The sequence below is a fragment of the Falco punctatus genome, assembly GCF_963210335.1.
Source record: "Falco punctatus genome assembly, chromosome: 8".
NCBI classification, from domain to species: Eukaryota; Metazoa; Chordata; class Aves; order Falconiformes; family Falconidae; genus Falco; species Falco punctatus.
This window is the reverse complement of record NC_137588.1, coordinates 19,256,363-19,275,708: the sequence shown is the minus strand read 5'-3', so window position 1 is coordinate 19,275,708 and position 19,346 is coordinate 19,256,363. Positions and strand designations below refer to the sequence as shown.

The 19,346-nt window shown below is 38.5% G+C and overlaps 1 protein-coding gene across 5 annotated transcripts in view; it reads right to left on the bottom strand.

The window, feature by feature from the left end:
• Positions 1 to 18,695, bottom strand: part of ATF2 (activating transcription factor 2) — a 52,089-nt gene extending 33,394 nt beyond the window's left edge. The window contains exons 1-8 of one of the 5 annotated variants that reach the window (XM_080400549.1): positions 18,527 to 18,690; positions 14,692 to 14,725; positions 9,202 to 9,270; positions 8,537 to 8,606; positions 6,337 to 7,905; positions 6,001 to 6,097; positions 4,185 to 4,303; positions 2,088 to 2,216 (exon numbers count right to left, since the gene is read on the bottom strand). In XM_080400549.1, the coding sequence (XP_080256675.1) occupies positions 2,088 to 2,216; positions 4,185 to 4,303; positions 6,001 to 6,097; positions 6,337 to 6,342 (351 nt within the window). In that variant the 5' untranslated portion in view covers positions 6,343 to 7,905; positions 8,537 to 8,606; positions 9,202 to 9,270; positions 14,692 to 14,725; positions 18,527 to 18,690. The other 4 variants (XM_080400550.1, XM_080400547.1, XM_080400548.1 and 1 more) reach the window with 4 other exon arrangements.
• Between the last annotated feature and the right edge of the window lie 651 nt (positions 18,696 to 19,346).

Below are 19,346 nucleotides of genomic sequence, written 5' to 3'. Positions count from 1 at the left end.
CTAATGCTATCTTGGTCTATTCAAAGCAGAATATCAACTCTTATTAAAACCTAATAGAGCTCACAAAACTCTGAAAACTAGGAAAAGCATTAAGCATAATTTTTTAAGTGTCTTCAGGAAATGCCTTTAACAACTACAAGGAAAATTATAACTGTCTTTCACATACATTAACAAGTTGTAATCATTCAAGGCTACTAAAATATATTCAGCCAATGAAATGGTTACAGTGGCATACGTATTTTAAAATCAGCTATGCCCTGAAAAAGAACCTTCCCTCCTTCAATACATCTATAGAAGGAGAATATAAAAATCTAACTGAGGGAACAGCAACACTCTGCTCACATTTCTCAACTTCTGCAGGCCACATTCAGCAGCAGCACCCTCCAAGCAACACCCTCATCCTTGCTCAGCTTGTCTCTACAATCAGACATCAGAACAGCATTGAGCAGCAGCAGTTTTTCACTTCAGCACTGTTACAGTGACAACACTGAAATTACATCACGAATGAGACAAGTTTGTAAGTACTGCCAAGCACTGAGATATAATTTTCACTTGTAATGATGCTAATGAGATACTGAACCACTACTGTATAAAGACATTATCTCCTGCCAAAATTAAGAGTCCTTAGAATAAGTATTCCCAGTGAAAAAACAAACTAACCTCTGAAATAAACAGGAAATTAAATAAAGACAACTTAAGATTTGGACTATGATTTGCTTCATCTAAGCAGCTCTTTACGTGTATTCTTTCAAACTACTTTTACTATTTTTGAGACTACATGATTGCCTTGATTACCTATGATTACTCATCCTTGCTAACAAATAAAACTTAGGGAAGTTTTGCAAAGACAAAACTGAATTTAAACTCTGTTAAATTTCTGCTACAAACTTAAGGCTCTCATTGTACTGGTGCCTGCTGGTAGGATAAGAGAAAGGGTGCAAGCTGAAATCAGAGAGGTTCAGACTCGATCCAAAGAAAAACACTTTCACCACAAGGACAGCCTCGCATTGCAACAGGTTGCACTGAGAGGCTGCGCAGCCTTCCTCCTCAAAAGTTTCAAGACCAGACTGCGTGAAGCCCTGAGCAACTTGGTCTGACCTCAGAGGTAGCCCCTGCTTTGAGGAGGAAGCTGGACCAGGAAATCCTGCTGTCCCTTCCAATGTGAATTACCCTGTGATCCGAAGAAGTCCAGCTCATTTTGGGGAACAAGGTAGCCAGGTCCCTCAAATGCAGCCCGCCCACTGAATAGGCACATAAAAAAAAGACCCACTAGAGCAACCGTATTGCTTTATTGTGTTCTGCTTCTAATGTTTTTATTTATTGAGGTAGGACTAGAAATAATTATTTAATTTAATTGATTTTGCTTCATTTTGTGTTTGAGAACTCCACGTGATGAAAACACTGCATCACATATCAAAGTTATCATTACTATTAAACCATTTATTTCCTCTTTAGAGCAACATTTCTAAAACTGATTTGACTGCATCCTCTAGTGAGAGACAATAACTGCGTCTTTTGTGAGTATTCAAGTAAACACTACACAAGCAAATGCCTGAGATCACCACTTTTAAACATACTGCTGTAGCTTAAAGAGTAAAAAATTTGAAACAAAATTATCTGGTGCTTAGCTTTCAAAGATAGCCCGTTGATCCCTGTACATTTTTGTAGAACATTCCCTGTAGTTCTACAAAACAGTTCATGGTAAAACACAGGATAAAGGTAAAAATGTACATGTTGCAAACAGTTGACATTGATAATTTTTTCATATTTTCATTTATTTTAAACAAAGAAACTGAACTTTCTTTGCTTTTTTATTAATGATAAAGTAGAATAAAGTGCCCCTTCAGCCTTTTCTAACCTAGCATGAATATTACATTTGATTTTCTTTCTATTCACAGCTTTGCTATGAGCAAAGCTCACTAAAGAATTGAACAAACTAAGTATATATCCACAGGAATATAGCAAACAAACATTCTTTTCCTTTCAACCAGTAAGCAGTTTAGCTATCATAATGTACAACAAACTTACAGATCACCAGAAGATCAAAAAAAAATAAATTCCAAAAAGGAAAAAAAAAAGGATCTGACCTTTTCATCATTGGTAGTAGACTCTGGATGAGGTAAAGGACTATCTTGATGAGTTGTCTCTACAACGGAAGGTTCTTCAATTTTATTTCTTATAATTGGCGTTGCAAGAGGAGACAGATCTAGAGGCATCTAAGAGCAACAGTGTAAAATAAAATTACTCGGTCTTTAAAAAATTAAAATGAACAAGAAAATGTAAACAACTGAAAAGAAATATAAGCCTTATAACAATAAAGAGGTACTGATGTTTGGGAGATCTTGATGCAGATGCATGGATGCATTACCAGTCAAGGCTAATTTTCCAGCATCTACATAAACACTAATCTTCAGTTACACTTTGTCTTTCAACACCAAGGTCAGACTAAGCATTTTCTTCTTCAGAATTAAAAACATTCTGAAGTTTTCCTTTCCCAAGAGTCACAGGAAAATTATAGCTCAGGAAGGACTGTGCTACACTTAAAAATTACAGCTAAAAGAAGGTATTACCCTCCCATGAATTACTGTATCATGTCACAAAGCACAAAATCCTAATTACATTTCCAAATTAAGCAAACTGCTGTGGACAATTACTTCAAACTTATTGCAGCAAATCATTACGAAAAAAGCAAGTTTAATATTACTACACAGAGAAAATCCACCAGGACATCTGAAAGCCACAAAGAAATTAAGCTACAAAAATACTTAAAGCAATACCAGAGATTTAGAAGACTATACTCCTGTCTAGTCCGCTGTCCAAATACTTTAAGATTAAACTTCCCCCAAAGCTCATCTCCTATTTACATTCTTCCAAATGCTTTTTTTTCAATTCAATTCCTGGTTTTCCTACAGAATAGATTACTAATGGGCATGGAAGACCGTTACAAGTGTTTCATACCACATCTGAATATGAAATACTACAGAAAAAAAGGAAACTATCAACGCCCTAGAAAGTGTGCTATTACAGTAAATTTTTCCACCATGACTGCTAACATATATTGATCAAACAGAAATATGGCAAGACTGTGTTCCTTCTCATAACACAGAGGGCAGCTTGGAATATTATTATCAATTAAATTTATTGTTAAAATGTTTACAATATTTTGCAATATAACCTCCTCCAAGGCAGTGGTGAATTACACAGAAAATACAATACTAGAAAATCCAGAATTGGTATTATCGTATGTGGTGTTTTAAGAACAGTTAGCATACACCAATTAAAAAAAAATAAATTAAAAAATCATTATTTGATACAGCTGTGGTAACAAAGCAAGGGTGAGGCTTTGTCAGGAATGGATAATACTCCATCCTATTCAAAAGTACCTATTAAAATCTTTACTGAAACAAAGAAAATGCAGATACTGATTCTGCAAGATCTGCAGATGTAAGTATAAAGCTTTGCTTTCTATCAGTGTCTATGAGTCAACCAGGTAATCAACCAAAGGCAAAATTACTCAAAGAGGACATTGAGCAAAATTTCATTTGCAGAAGTGTTTAAATGTTTGGGCCCTTAACCAGTTATAACTGGGAAGTATAAAAATAAATAGAAGAAACCACATTTAAATGTATGGGAAGTTCCTCATAAAAACATGAAGTTGCTAAACAGATAAGAGTCCAAATTTTTCTTATATTTCAATCTGTACATGAAAAAAAAGTAGATGTTTAGGTTGTGATTTCTAGGCAAAAGTGATTTCAACACATAATGAATATAATTATAACCCGATTACTGACACTTACTATTCTTTCCACATTGGTTTCTTGAACATGTTTTTCTTTCTGCAAAACTTCTTTACTTTTCAGACATTTTTTTTGCTTATTTAGGGCCTAATGAAATTCCAATCAAAGCCAATGATTAACTTCAACAGATATAGATTAGACACAGAATTAAGACAAAGCCAATGTGTCCCATTGTCTATGCTAACTGTGCAAAATTAATCAGGTAAACTAAACTTCAGAAGAGGAATCTTGGATTTGTATTCTCTCCATACAACATATATAAGCAGCTGGCAAACAATTACCAGTATAGTTTAGAAGGAAATATATAAATCCAAAGTTTGCTTTTCTAATGGAATTTCTGATATAAAAAAAGTAGAAGCTCTGAGAAGAAAAAGTTTTTGAACATACTTTCTTAATGTCATCTTCAGAAGCCTTTTTAAACTCATTTTCAAAAGGACTTGCTAATTCATTGAACAAGCCCACTTCTTCACAGTTCTTCAAGAATCGAGTTGGTGTTGGTGTCTGATCTGAAATGAAGTGTATAAAACCCCCACAATTTTATTTTTAAAATACCATTAATGAACTTACTTATAAATATTTTTCAGAATAAAAGCAAACAGAGGGAAGCAACGTGATTAAAAACTCCTTTAGGCCTTGCAAGCAGGCTCCTTTCCGCCTCACAGGAGGCCAACCAGAAGGCATGCTCCACCTGCCGGAGACAAGCAACCCAAGTCTGCAAACCACTCACTCCCGGACGGTTCTGGGAGGGTAGCAAAGCGGCTCTTCCGTCTGTGGCCAGAAACCAGAGGGAGCTACTCTCAAGTGCCTAAGCATATCATTTCAGTAAGGAAGCTGGCTCTGTTTTCAAATAACGATAAGGCCTACACGAAGGCTTTAATTAAAAATGGGGGGGGGGGGGGGGGGGGGGGCAGACAGACAAAAGTGCACTGCTCAACGGGCAGTTTGCTGCTTCTCATATTGTGAAAACGACAGTGATGTCTTTCAAGTGCGATGACATTGACTCCTGCGATGCCTGTATAGTCAAACTGAAATCATAAGGCTTCTGGAATCTGGGCAACTACTGCGTGAAGCAGTTTCAAAGATGTCTTTCTATAACGTTTTCGGTACTGTGTAAATTCCCCTTATTACACTATTATTACCAGGTCACAATAAACCACACTTGCCAAAAAGTTATCTGCATTTAAAATACTGTAAAGTGGTATTATGTGTGCCGTACAAACTTAAACTGGCATTCACCGCCAACAGTTCATACACTGGAATGCAGCTGCAAAAAGACAGACACTGCCATAGTTTCATTCCCAAAGACCTGATTATTTGACAGGTCCCCTTTCTTACAGTGTAATTGCCAGGGATCACATTTAGAATTTTTAAAAGTATGCTGGTTAAAGTGTAACAATTTTTTTTGTCTGCTCATCCTAACGAAATAGTCACTTGAAAGGAAAAAAAATTCATAAAATGTCTGAAAGCCTTTGTGAAGTTCATTTAGGCTGTTCCACCACTGAAAAAACAAGTCTGACTATAACTTTAGAATAACTAGCAAGTGCTGTCTTCACTCAAGAACTTTGAAATTTATAATGAGATCAATCATCTGTTGGCGATAACTTCTGATTGTGGACAAGCAAAGTTAGTTACAACTGACCAAGGGCATACCATGCATTCAGGTGGAAATACAGTAAAAGTATTTTGACTTTAAGCCAAAATTACACCAAAAAATGTTATCTTTCTTCTACTATCCCATTTTAAGAATAATCACCAATTCATTCTTCTAATGTCACCATAGCATGTAAAAAACACTATTATGTTAAATTTTGAGACAAGTAATATCAATGAATAATTAAAACTTAAATACAGTTTAATCTAGTTACAGATCCTGCAAGACATAGCCTTTATTAGTGTGTGTTCTTACTGAATACTTATTACATGATTTAATCAATTGTTAAAAGTATTGAAAATTGAAAAATATTTAATTATATATCAGATCCAAATAAAAGTTACTTATGGAGGATAATACTGGCTTCAAATTCTGACAAAAGCTGATTATCTAAGAAAATATTGCCTAAGCACACATTGCAAACAGCTACAGTGAAGAAAAAGTTTCATATTCTCTTAATATAAGTCTATGCATTATGTACAGAAAATACATAAAACGTATGCCCATTCCAGTAGAAAAGTGAATAAACTAATTATAAAGTTATATACTAACCAGCCACAATGACACTATCATTACGAGCCGGACCAAATTTCAGTGTCATCTCATGTTTATGTTTATGGACAGCCAAATGATCCTCATTGGTAAAACGCTGCAGCAGAAAGTTTTAAGACACAGTTGTAATTTTGAGTGTGAACAAAGTAAATGCAATTCTACAGAAAGTGATTTTTACAGTATGTGAAACTATAATTACTACATTAGCAGACAACCTTCTTTGGCAAATATATTTTCTTCCTTGGTCCACAGTACCAAGCCTAAGTATTATAAAACTCAGATGATGTTCACAGTAACTAAATAGTAATGATATCAAGGAAATGATAGTATAAGTACCTGCATTCATCAAAAGTCCAAGATAAAATTTCAGAGTGCTGCAGACTTCACCAACCATTAGTAAACAGCTATTTGCTGTACTAATGGATCTTGACAATGTTTAGTAATTGATTACAATTATTTGATTTCTGTATTGCATGTATTATCAGAATAATGAGAACTAATTGTAATCACACAGTCTTCACTGTATTTAATAGCATAAAAATAAAGTATAGCTCCTGGCCCTGACCATTTACTATATAAAATAAGAGGCAGACTGAATGGGAAACACTGGAACAATGTCATACAACTGAAGAGCTGTGAATGAACTCGATTAAAATTTTTAAAATCTCTCAAGTTTTCAAAGCTATGCCAGTTTTGTGCATACTTCTCCCCAAATCTGGGGTACATTCTATAAAAAAAGCTGTAAGCAGACAAACTAGATGCTGTAAAATAGGTATTCTTGCTTTTACTAACTTGAAATTTGCTATGCATCTGTAATAGTGGGTGAAGTTAGTGTTTCAATTGAGATAGTCTAAGGAAATGTTTCCCCAAGATGCAGGTTTCCTACAAAGAATACATTTTACAAAAGATCCAAATTCTAACTTTTCTTTGGGAACATCTGAGTCCCAAATTATATTTCTGATTATTCCTCAATAATATGTCACTCCACATATATCTTATAACAGATACACACTAAGTGTCATCTCTCAGAAAACAACAGAGACAATTTAGTTGACCTGAGAGTACAGTCATCCAGAGTATTTCTGTGAGAAAGGACATGTATATGTGGAGCTCAGAGGGAAATAAAAAATGCAGGATCACTGAAAGATAGGGTGATAGATGCCAGGCACTTTTTTTTTTTTTGTTAGAAATGTTGCCAATGGTTCCAAACGTCCAGCTCTCCATAGCTCCCATGCCTTATCTCTACATACAGCACAAGCCAGAACCTTTGGCATTCTATCACACTAAGGCACTTAAGTACACCTTTCTGTTCCTGCTACGTGATGGACAGGTTCCTGCAGAGGGAACCGGATCTCCAGATCCTAACTCCCTCTCTCAGTTTTACTCTATGAGCTAGCATCGGGAGAAGCCTTGCCCATTTTCAGGGACATGAACTTTTCTCCTTTAATGGAATCAAGGATTACTGTAGCCCAATGATGCATCTTTATGAGATTTAGGTGCCAAAACACTTCTGACAGCTTACATCAAAACGAGATTCAAACAGGATGGGGACAAATATGTTGCTTAGGAGAAGGCAGTCCTCTTCTGTTACTTTTGATGTCTTTGAACGTATTAGACATAATCAGAAATCTTAAGTCTTTTTCTGCTTTAAATACAGTAAATACAGTTAAATAATGTAACATTAATGCTGTCTTTCACCATAAAACCTAAGTTTTCAGAATAAAAATGAAAATATTTTGAACTACAAATCCAATAAAGCCAAGTGTACTAATATCATGGAAAAAATAGTTTAAGAAATCAATTCTACAGAGGCAGCAGAGGTAATATAATGAAAAATTTCAGTTTGTTTGAGAAATTAATTCTATATAAAGGATGCACGGATATCCATCTCATGCAGCAGATAACCTGAAAATAAATAAATTTGCATTATGAAATTAAAAGTGTTAAGACAGCTTCCTTTTAAGCAACCATCTGTTAAAACACTTGATTTTTTACTTTTCTGCTCACATTCACCTCTGTATCTAATAATGCTATTTAATAGAATATATTACAACTACAATAGGAACTGAAAGTTATTTTGTAGCATGCATACTGTTCCCATCTTCCTATACACAAAAATATACATAAACAAAAATTATGCCATTAAATATTTGCAGTCACCATAGTTTGGATTAGTGACAAGCAAGCTTCATAATGAGGTCCCCACTAACTGAAATATTCTGAGAAATACAGGTTAACTGACACAAATTGGGATGCTTCTTGATTTATTTATTTTTTTAATGAAAGCAAGTAAATCATGGCTAACAAAATTGTTTTCAGCTCAGAATGGGTAATTTAATGAGGTTTTTTTCTTCTATGGATAGCATTTTCTGAATAAACACAAAATGCTACATATTCTTGCTGTCGCCTGCTTTTTCAGCAAAACAGGTATTTACTACCAATTATCATAAATCCCCTTTTCTTCAATCCCTAGAAATAAGTTTCACTGTTTTACTTTTATCTGATCAATGTTGGTAACTTCAAGTCAGACCATTACCTGGCCACATCCAGGGGCAGTGCATAAAAAGGGTTTGTCATCACTCATATTCCACAGGTCGTTGTGCTACCTATATTAAAATGAGAATTAAAACAAATTCTACAAATATTGCAACAGGTAATCAATACATAAACATCCACAGGGTATTTTAATATTTCATGGGCAAGAATTTCTGCCTTCTGGCTACACTAAGAATATAAACATGCAGGATTCAAGTAGAGTCTGAACTCCAAGCTCTGTCAGGAATCTACACAAAACCCAATAGACACATAGCAGGTTTTGAACATACATCTCAATGTGAAAGGCAAACATTGGTACGTAACTTGTTATGACAACTAATTACTGAAATAAAAGTACATTGTAATAATGATCCAATTCCCACAACTAAAAAAAGAACAAAGCAGCGGACAATACCAAGTAATCAAGGATACAGTGCCTACAGATGAGAAAAAGTGGTTGATTCCTTAGTCTTTTCATAATCTTTAAAGATAAGTCAGCAGATAGACCTTTACATAAACTGCTATAAATTTAACTACAAAACCATATACATTAGTAAAGCTTCAGCTATACAACTGAATTACCAGCAGGCTAAAATATATTTTAAAAAGAAGAGATAAGATTTTTGTGCTGTTTTCCATGCTCGCCCCACATACTAATACACATACCTGCCAGATTTCACATATAAACCTGTTTCATAGGGCAAACTATCATATCCTCCTTTTCATGGCAATGAACTGTAATTGAAAGAAGATACTAATTACTATGCATGTTAAACATGTAATAATACATGATTTTGTAAAGATAAATGATACAATGCCCACTATTCACCCATGAAACAACAGTTTTTCAAATAAATGGTTTACTTCAATACATCCTCTAATTAGTTATAGCATCTGTGGCCTTTACTCTGGAGGAAATACATTCATCTTTAAATATAAGTATTTGTACGGAGACCTAACAATGTTAGTTCTGAACACTGCTTAGCTTGATGAGGCAAATAAAGATGAATAAACATGTCTTTATGATTAAAGAACATAAGCAGAATAAATCCATCTCTCCCCAACAGGCTGGTCATGAAAAGTTGTAAGGCTTCTAAAACTGACCGTCCTAAGAATGTATACTTCAGGTATAACATTTAGCACTAGACACAAGACAAATCATTTAAGTGCAAGCAAATAATTTAAGAATACCTCAGAGATCTGTAAGGAACACATTACCTGATCCTTTTGCCTGTACCTGTACAGTAAAAGACTACTGTCTAGAGTTTGTGGATATTACTTCAAGGAGAAGGAGATCCCAGTGTCCTTGGTCATGGGCACCAAATATCAAAGCAGCAAACCATGGAATAGAGGAGATTCCAAAGTGTCACTTCTAAATATATAAGTTCAACAGAACGAGGATACAGAGCTGAGATCACAAGCCAAGAAGAGATAAATGGCTGCCAGAAAATTTAGTCTTTGGCACTAACAACTCAGGAAAACATTTGCATCCCAAAGAAAGGATGCCAAAGAAAATAAGGATGAAGATCATTCTGCTGTTCTTTGTAAAGCATTCATAACCTGTCTCAGGTTTCTGAGGGGATGAAATATTTCTTGAAATGTTCAAACTATGAACTTGTTACTGTCACCAATAAAGAGTTGGTAGCTAACTTGTAACCAACAAGGTTACAGGCAAGTCTGAATACTCACGATTGAGGCTTCAGGGTAAAAAATAAGACCTTTATCAATGAAGATTTAGGATTACACCCTTATATTATCCGGAACTTCAACAACTTAAAGGCAATCCTTGTTCAGGTATGCAACAGTCATTTTTTAAATGCAAGTTCAAAACTAACAGACTCAAGTCTCCTTTAGATCTCAAAAGAAATTTGCTTTGTTAAATCTTGATCACAGAGCACCATATAGTTATATATGGCTACAATATGCACATATGGATACATATTATAAGCAGAAGAGTTACATCCGTACCAGTAATGTCTGAAGGTGTAAGAAACAATTCTGGGTGGGGTTTTTTTTTTGGTTTGTTTTTTTTTTTTTTATTCAAAGGATGAAGATTTTGATTAACAAAAGTGCATGTAGGGCATTTTTTCCACTCATTATAGCTTGTTGTCAGTTTTTGACAAGTGTATATTATCAGCCATAAAATCTACTCCATCCATGCTGTTAGCATTTTTCTTAGGTCATAAGCTGTAAAGATCAATTTTTCAAGTCTGCTCATCTTCTCTTCGAAAGGAATATTACCAAAACGCATATTTGCATATGAAGTCATCATCTGGTTTCATGTTTTGGTTTGTGAAGCCTGTGAATTTTGAATGCCTGATTTATATACTACAAATCAATCCTGGCCAAAAAAAAAGAGCTGTCCTCCTGGAAAGCTTACTGGAAAAAAGTTGGAGATAACTTAATTTCCTGATCTTTATTTGACTCCAGGCCACAAGGAATTTGTGAGGTAATGCCTTGTACAGGGATTCCAGCTAACATCTGAAGAATAAAAAGTATCCTGAAGCACTGAAATTTTTGCACTTAAAAGAGAAAAGAAGTTCACTCATGCATTCCAGCAAGACCTCGGACAGTATAAATCCAAACTGAAACTGGATCTGATAGGATAGGAAAACAAAGGGCTCACATTCGTTAGTGTAGCCAAATTGGTAAGGATTGTATTTACCTATTACAAAGACAAATGCAAAGCTTGCACCTAGAACGAAATAACTCCGTGCAACAGTGTAGGCTGAGAGCCCACTGACTGTCAAGCAGCTTTGGGGCAGAATATGTAACTCCTGGTGGACAACACACGATTCAGCAACATGTCGCTTGCAGCATTGAAAGCTAACAGCCTACCGGGCTAAATTAGCAAAAGCATAGCAGCCAGATGAAGGGAAGTGATTATTCTCCTTTATCTGGCATTCCTGAGGCCACAGCTGGAGTGCTGTGTCCAGTTTTGAGCCCCTCAAGACAGACAACAAACTGAAAAGAAACCAGCAGAGGCCTCACCAAAACAGGCTGGAGGCTTGACTATTAAAGACAAGAGGAGTATCAGGAAGCAAAGTTGGTTCAGCATGGAGAAGGAAGACTCAGGAAGGATCTACTTGCTGTCTTAACACTACCTAATGTATTGTTAGAGGGAAGACAGATCCAGACTCTGGCCAGTGTACAACAGAATGATGAGATGCTACGTTCACAAGCCATGTGAAGAAAGCTAAGAGCAAGTATAAGGGGAGGGGGGAAGTGGGGAATACCAAAAAACTAGAGAAAGTCACACAGTGAGGGCAGCTGAACACTGGAACAGGTTGCCCAGTTCAACTTCCATCCTTGGAGACACTCAAAATTTCAATGGATGGAATTCTGAGCAATCCAAGATAACTCTGAAATTTGAAGTATACCATAAAGATGTCATAGCTAGAAACAGAGGTGAACAACAGCAAAAGACAATTCAAACACAGGTAAAGTTCTGACAACTTTAGAAGACTTAGCATGGTTACCTTTACAGCCCAACAACTAAAACTGTTGCTGCTCGGGAAAACAAACAAACCCCATCCTTCGCCTCTTTTCCTTCTTTTCAGAAAAGAAGTCTGTGACTGCCACTCTGATTTCAAAAGGCTACTGGAGACTGCTCCAAGAGAGAATATCACAGTAAGAAAGAAGAATTTAGAAAATACTCTTCCTCTGAAAACCAAAACAGCAATTCAAATGCCATCTTGACGAAAATGTTACTCACCCAACCAAATGAGAAATAAAGTATGTAAACTGCTAACCCAATTGCTAGAAATGAATTATAGCCACCTTGGATTGTACCCAGGCAACAGCAAACACCCTGTCCCACAGAAAAGAGATGGTTCCTAAAGCAATCCAATCTGAACTTGAAACTCCAGCCTTAAATTATCTCTTCAGATAAACGGAACAGTTGTTCAGTGAAATGATTCTTACTACAGTCCACTGAACTGCAACTTTCTTCTGTAAGCTTTCCAACCCTAAATTCCTTTCAGTAGTATAAAGAAACCCATACACAGAATTCTTTGAGTCACACTGAAAAATAGGATCAGAGCTGAATATGAGAAACTCATGAAATAGTCTCGGCAGCATAATCAACTTTGGTACTTAAATCAGAAGGTAATCTCTCTTTTTTTGGTGTTTGTTTCATACTTTCAATGCAAAGGTAAAATATTTTCACATCACGCCTATTTAAAATGTCATAAGGCTCTTTAATCACTTTTGGAAAGCAAACCGTACAGTAAAATACACAAATAAGTATACACACGTTTAAAATATATATAATACAGAGAAATAAAAATGGGTTTGCAAGCAATTTACTAATATTTAGGACAGTGTGCTTATTCAGAAAATGAAGATGTTGCAATAAAACATCACAGTAATGTTTATCTAAAAGTGCTACAAAAATAGCTTCAACAATTATTTGTATGTTTTTATAAGATTTTAATTAATCATCTTAGGTACACTTTCTTGAAACTATTACCTTCCTGTACACAATTTGTAAAATAAAAGAATCATACACTGACTTAAGCAATGTCTTGTTGGCTTGTTTTACTGGTAAAGGTTCTTTTGTTTTCTCTTAATCCCCCACATACAGTAGAACGGAAAACACAACTAACACCTCATTTCAAATATTTTTTTTTGGTTAAACATTTAAACACTTATTTAAAATGTATACATATTTATAATCCTTACAAAAACCTCTCCAGATTTGCTGAAAAACATTCTTCACGCATACGTAGTATTCATCAGGCTTGTAGCTAAACCCTCTGAACACTTAACCTGTATAGAGCACGCTGTAAGCCGAAAGACCCCTGTGCACTAACCTGCTCATGGGCTGTGCAGTCTTACCCATAATTACTTATTCTAAGCACTGTAGCAATACAGAGACTGCCCCTCCTGTAACGTCGGGGCTGATACAAACAGCATAGAGGAAAACAGCCTGAACTGAACACAGAAAAGACAGACAACTATAAACATGGGGGAGGGGGGATGGGGGACACACACGCTGGGAAGAAAACTGTACAACTTTTCAATGTCAGCATCCCTGTACTGGACACCGATGAAGAAGAGATGCACACTCTCACAAGTCCGTCACCCCCTAAACTGGACAGTCCATACAGGACAATCTGACAGTCTGCCAGCTGCAGCAGTAGCTGATTTACCTACTACTGCTTACACATGATGTGGACCCACATTTTGCAGCTAGACACAGGTGCGGCTCCAAGAAACAACTGTACGTTCTGGTTTGAAATGGAAGTTGGACAAAAAGAGTATTAGGCCATTGAGATAGGTCAGAATTACAGTCGCCCATCAGCATCTACTCTCTCCTGTGTCTATACATTACAAAGTGCTTAAGTTACAGTATCAGTGATGTATTTTCCTACAGATGTTTACATTTCTTCAAGACCAATCATGTCTATTCCACATTTCCTTTTATTCTTTACATTTGATGTTTTACTGCAAGATACAAATACTTACTGTATACAGAATTATTAACTCTTGGTAAGCTTTTCTGTCGATCTCATCATAGTGTGTAATTGTTTTAGGTAGTAACAGATTTTTAAGATTTTACTTTAAAGCTTCATTTTATAATAGAAAACTGAAGCATAAAAAGGCAAGGTCAAAGTCTTTCAGTCTTTATCAACTTTAAGAGTTCTACTTGAGATGCATACTTTTTCAAACTAAAGTGACTGAGTGTATTTGCCACAGTAAAGAATCCCATTCTCTTAATGGTTACCTGAAGAGATGAATTTAGTGTTTTGATTGGCTCCATACAAGAATTTAACAGACATGCTTCTATAGATAAGGGGGGGGGGGGGGGGGGGCGGAGGGCAGGGAAATAGCTACCTTTGTTTTCCAAATGTAAACACTTCAAAATTAAAAGTCTTTCTCATGCAACCGAACAAATCAACACAAATCACAATGAACAAGGCACCTTTTATACTTTCAATACTTGCATGTAGCATTGCACAGCATAGATTTAATCACCTCCCACATTTGAACCTATCTTTATTTCCACAATTTTCAGTATAGGCAGACCTGCAAGTTTTGCTTTCTGTAAAAATCAGTAGTATGTAGAATACACCACATAATAAGTAGTAATATAAATAAATAAAAACCCCAAAAATTGTATTTTAGAGGAAAAAAAATCATTGCTCCACTTACCTGGAGGAACTGGAACAGCTATTTTTTCAGTTTCCTATAAAGCAAAAGAAGAAAGATGAAGCAAAAGTGTATAATTAATACTTGACCATTACAGTCCACTTTCAGAAGTGGCTGGCTGACTATACTTGTGTAATGCTGTAGATTTCAGCATTCCTAAAAAATAAAATTGCACGATGAGAATGGAGAAGAAAAAAAAAATATTCCTCCTCATAAAAATGGAATCTCCAGAAAGCAGCTCAGTGGATCCTGCAAGAACACAATAGGCCATAGTCCATAATATGTAAAGGTTATAAACCTCAAAACCTGGTGAACAGAAAAACAAGAGCTCCTTCTTCATACTTCACTGCTTAATAGAATGGTTGTGCTACTTCCTAGAAGACACATGATGTGTTTCAGAGAGTTCTGGGGAAGAATAAGGAAGACTGTAATACCTATAGCATAATGCTCAGATTTTTTTCTTCAAAAAAGTCAAATGTTGGGCAGTTTTTCCTGATGTTATCAGTTAACTGTTTGTAACTGATGTCTAAAGCTAATTCCATACCTTCCATGGTTTGTCTAAGATTCTATAAAGGGGAAAGCACCTGGACAAGATGAAAAGATGCAAGAAGTGAGGACAATTGACTTAATTTCAAGTAAGAACAAGAAAGCTAGCTGGACAGATAGCAACACCTACAGAAAAGAAGCAATTAAGTTACTTCAGCTTTGCTGAAGGAGCAGGCTTTTTCCACACCAGGGTACGTTTCTGGTAAAGAGCAAGCACTAATGGGAATAAAGAAAGATCCTTAGTCCTAACGCTTCCTCTTGGCTGGATATGGCAGCTCCTAAGTCAATGCCCTGGCTTAAGTATTTTTCAGAGGCGCCTTGATCTTTCTTTGACTTACTGGAGACTCATGCTGTGTGAATACAGCTCTTGCAGATAAGTGAAACACCAATGAATCTCAGAGAAAAAATATACAGGGATTAATATTCCACTGATCATTTCACAACTTGCTTAGAGAGATATTAGGACTTACCTTACCCAGATCATTTACCCAGGTTTGAATGTCTTAACATTGGTCATCAACCTCACAAACATCAGAAATCCAACCTCCCCTTGCCACTGTAGTTTCAACAAATTAACAAAAAAATGCCTACAAAAAAGTTACTTCATTTTACATTTTTTCAGATTGCATCCCTGAAGTATAAAACTGAAAAATCAAGAATTCAATTTTTTAAAAAATCTTTAAATATAGAATAAATATCCTACTGCAGGGCTCCCATCTCTCATTAAAGCAAAACGACCTTTTTCTTTCCTGTAAGCAACAATATAAATTACCATTAGCATTTACCCAGAAAGGGAAACATACTATATTGTTTGACATAACTTACTGAAGAGAAGCTCCTATCTGACTGAAGCTAATGCAAAAGTTCTCAGGCTAAACTGAAACTGACACAGAACAAAGTTGGAAACAGCACAGCATAAACTTGAAAAAAAATATTTTGTTGTATAATTATTAAATATTGACTCATGTTTCTATCAGAAATTATATCCAATGCCTCCTTAAGAGTGTACATTATAGATTTGAAACAAATCTTGCTAAGTTATGCAGGAAGACTATGATCACTCGAAATCTATTATTTCAAACAAGAAGGTAATAGCATTGAAACACGTTTGCTCCTTTGAAAAGAGTTGATATTATTTTTATACAGAAATTCAAGGTTATTTTAAGAAACAATATAGAAATGTTGAGATTAGAAATAACGTACAAACTTATAAAGTTAGTAAAACTTCTCAGAGCTAAAAATGTGTATTTGTAAGTTTAACTAATAGTGAAAGGAAAAAAAGAACAGTTGATGACAGAAAAAGAATTTTAGGCACTAGATACATCCTAAATTTAATTAAACAAGATTCAAAAGAGCACCATATTTCAGGTTGCTCAACACTTTGTCACGAAATAGAAATAGCATGAAAACCAAAATTACTTCTGAAGTTACATATGATCAAATTTAAGACCTGAAAGCACCTTATGTTAGATGCTGCATAGTCTAGAAGTTTCTGGAAAAAGACATACCAAACACATTCATACTTCTAGAATTCAAAACAGGATAGAAATATCGCCTACACTGTGAAGATCAAAGGTTCAACTAGCTGATTAAGTATTAGCACGCCAATAGCAGTATTAACATAAATCCATAATGTGTTTTTAAAAAAGCTGCTTCATTCCATGTATACATTACGGGGTTTTCTATTATTTCACATTTCTTTTGATGTACTATATAACAAGCAGCGCCTGACAAAGTAATTGTTTCATTTTTTAATAAGACAACTTTCCAATTTTTACTCTGGAATGCAGAATTATAAACACTAATAGAATTCAATGAACAAGTTATGACTGTAGTTCATCTGAAATTATGTCTACAACTGGAAACCATTAATAAACAGTAACTTATTTTTCAGCAGAAGGCTGAAGAAATCACATCTAGAACACCTGCACAAGACTAGGGCGACAAGGAAGGGTCTTCCTCATCCTATTAGCTAGTGCTGAATTTAGCACCTAACATAGACCTAACGTAGCAGTATGACAAGCTTAACTTCTGCAACATCTATTTGTATTAATTCTATCTGGTTTTACACTCAGCAAGAGCTTGGGACATGATATTTACTGCCATGAGCAGAATACGACAAGAATAAAATAAACATATTATTTTAAAAAGTGGAAAAGAAAATACACTTTGGCCATATCCAGGGTCACTATCTGGAGAGCAGTGGATGAATCGGAATTTCCAGCTTTATTAGAATTTCTCATTCTGATGCAAGGGAACAGGTGACAGTATCACTATTTGAAGATAAACATCTCTGGGAGAAAGAAACGTAATGAAAAGCAAATGAGTGACAGAGTGCACAGATGTGACATGGAAACATAGTCACGGATCGTGCTGCAAGAACAGGGATGCAGAAAGATTGTAAACCAAGTAAGACTGCAGAAGCAACATGGCAGCACACGCATACCCCAACTCCAAACATCAAGTTGCATTGTAGCATAAAACATGTATCCCTAAAGCATCATGCAGCCATCACTGCTTGAGGGCCTGTGATGTTTTTTCACGTGAAAGCTTCAGAGACTGTTTATTAAGACAACTCGAGAGGCATAATGAACGTAACTGGCAAAGCCAGGGGCAACTGGTCCACAAAGTCCAGACCTAGGTCCAGACCCAGGCCGGCCGGCACCTCCCGCCGGTGCGGAAAAGCTGCCCTCACCCCCACCCCGCACCCTCCCCGGCAGCCTCCACACCGGCACCGGGCACGGGCCAGGTGCTCCCTTCCAGCCGAAGATGGACGCAGGGAGAGGCCTCCCTGGAGCTGAGCTGAGGCGCAAAGGCCTGGCCCGGCTGCACCCTCGCCTCCGCCCGCCTCTCGCCCCCTGCCGCGGGCCGGGCCCGGGGCAGGCACCGGCTGTGCCCCCGCGGAGCTGCCGCCTCCGGATGCGAGGCGCGGGGAGCCGCAGCCCCCTTCGCCCTCTCACCTCGCCTCCCCGCTCCGTTCCCTCGGGGCGCCCGCCAGGGCCCCTACCTCCGAGCGGGTAACGGTCTCCGCGGCGCCGGCCGGGCCGCCCCGCCCCGGCTCTAGGGGCGGCGGGAGCCGCAGGCCGCGGTGGGGGAGGGGGCTGCCGTGGAGAGGAGCGGCGGCGCCATGTTACTGCCTCCCGGGTATCCCCCGCCTACTGCCGAGCGGGGCCGCTCCCTCCCCTCCGACCCCGGTGCGCTCGCCCGCCCGCGCGCCGCCGCAGAGCGGAGGGAGGAGCCGCCACCGCCACCGCCGGGCCGGGCCGCGCCGCCCTCGTGTTTACAAACTCACCCGGGAACGCGGGCCGAACCGCACATTAAAGGCCGGGTCCCCCACAGGCTTCCGTCACTTCTCGCGATAGCTCGGCTGACATCTCCGCGGGCAGCGGGGAGGTGCGGCTCACGTGGCGGGGAGGGCGGGGCGGAGGGCAGTGCGCGCCGCTGATTGGGCGCGGCCGGCGGCGCGGCGGGGGGCGGGGCGCCCGGAAGCGCCGAGTGCCCGGGTGTGGCAGGCGGGGGCGGCCGGGCACGGCCTCCCTACGGGCGCTCCCGCGGGGGCCGCGCTCCTCGCTACCGCCAGTCCCGTTATGCTGCCAGCCGCTATTCCGGGCAGGAGCACCGCCCTGCCCCGTCAAGGGGCCCCGCGCGGGGGTGGCCACCTGCGGCCTTCACCGGCCGCGCCCGGGCAGAGCCGCGCCGAGCGGTGCCGGTGCGCGGCCCGGCGCGTCGAGTGCAGCCGCGGCGGCTGGGGGGTGCGCGCAGCCACGGGTGGGGAGCGAGGGGTGCGGCGGCCGCGCTGGGGGAAGGCAGCGGCAATCGAGCCGAGCCCAAACCTCTGCAGCGCTTTGCTCAGCGACAGCGCCTGCTGCGCCTGTCACAGCTGCCTTTTGGAATAATCAGCCCTCCGGGCCCGCGTACCGGCCATGATCCTTTGGTTTCCCCGGTTGTGCCTGGCGGCCGTGCTTCTGCTGAACAGCCGCCTTGTTTAATGCTGTACCGAAGCTGCTCCGGCACTGTACAATGAAGAGAATCACCTAAATTTTACGTGGAAGGAGCTACAAGCATCTTGGATTAATTAAGGAAATGTAATAATCATATATGGCAACACAGTT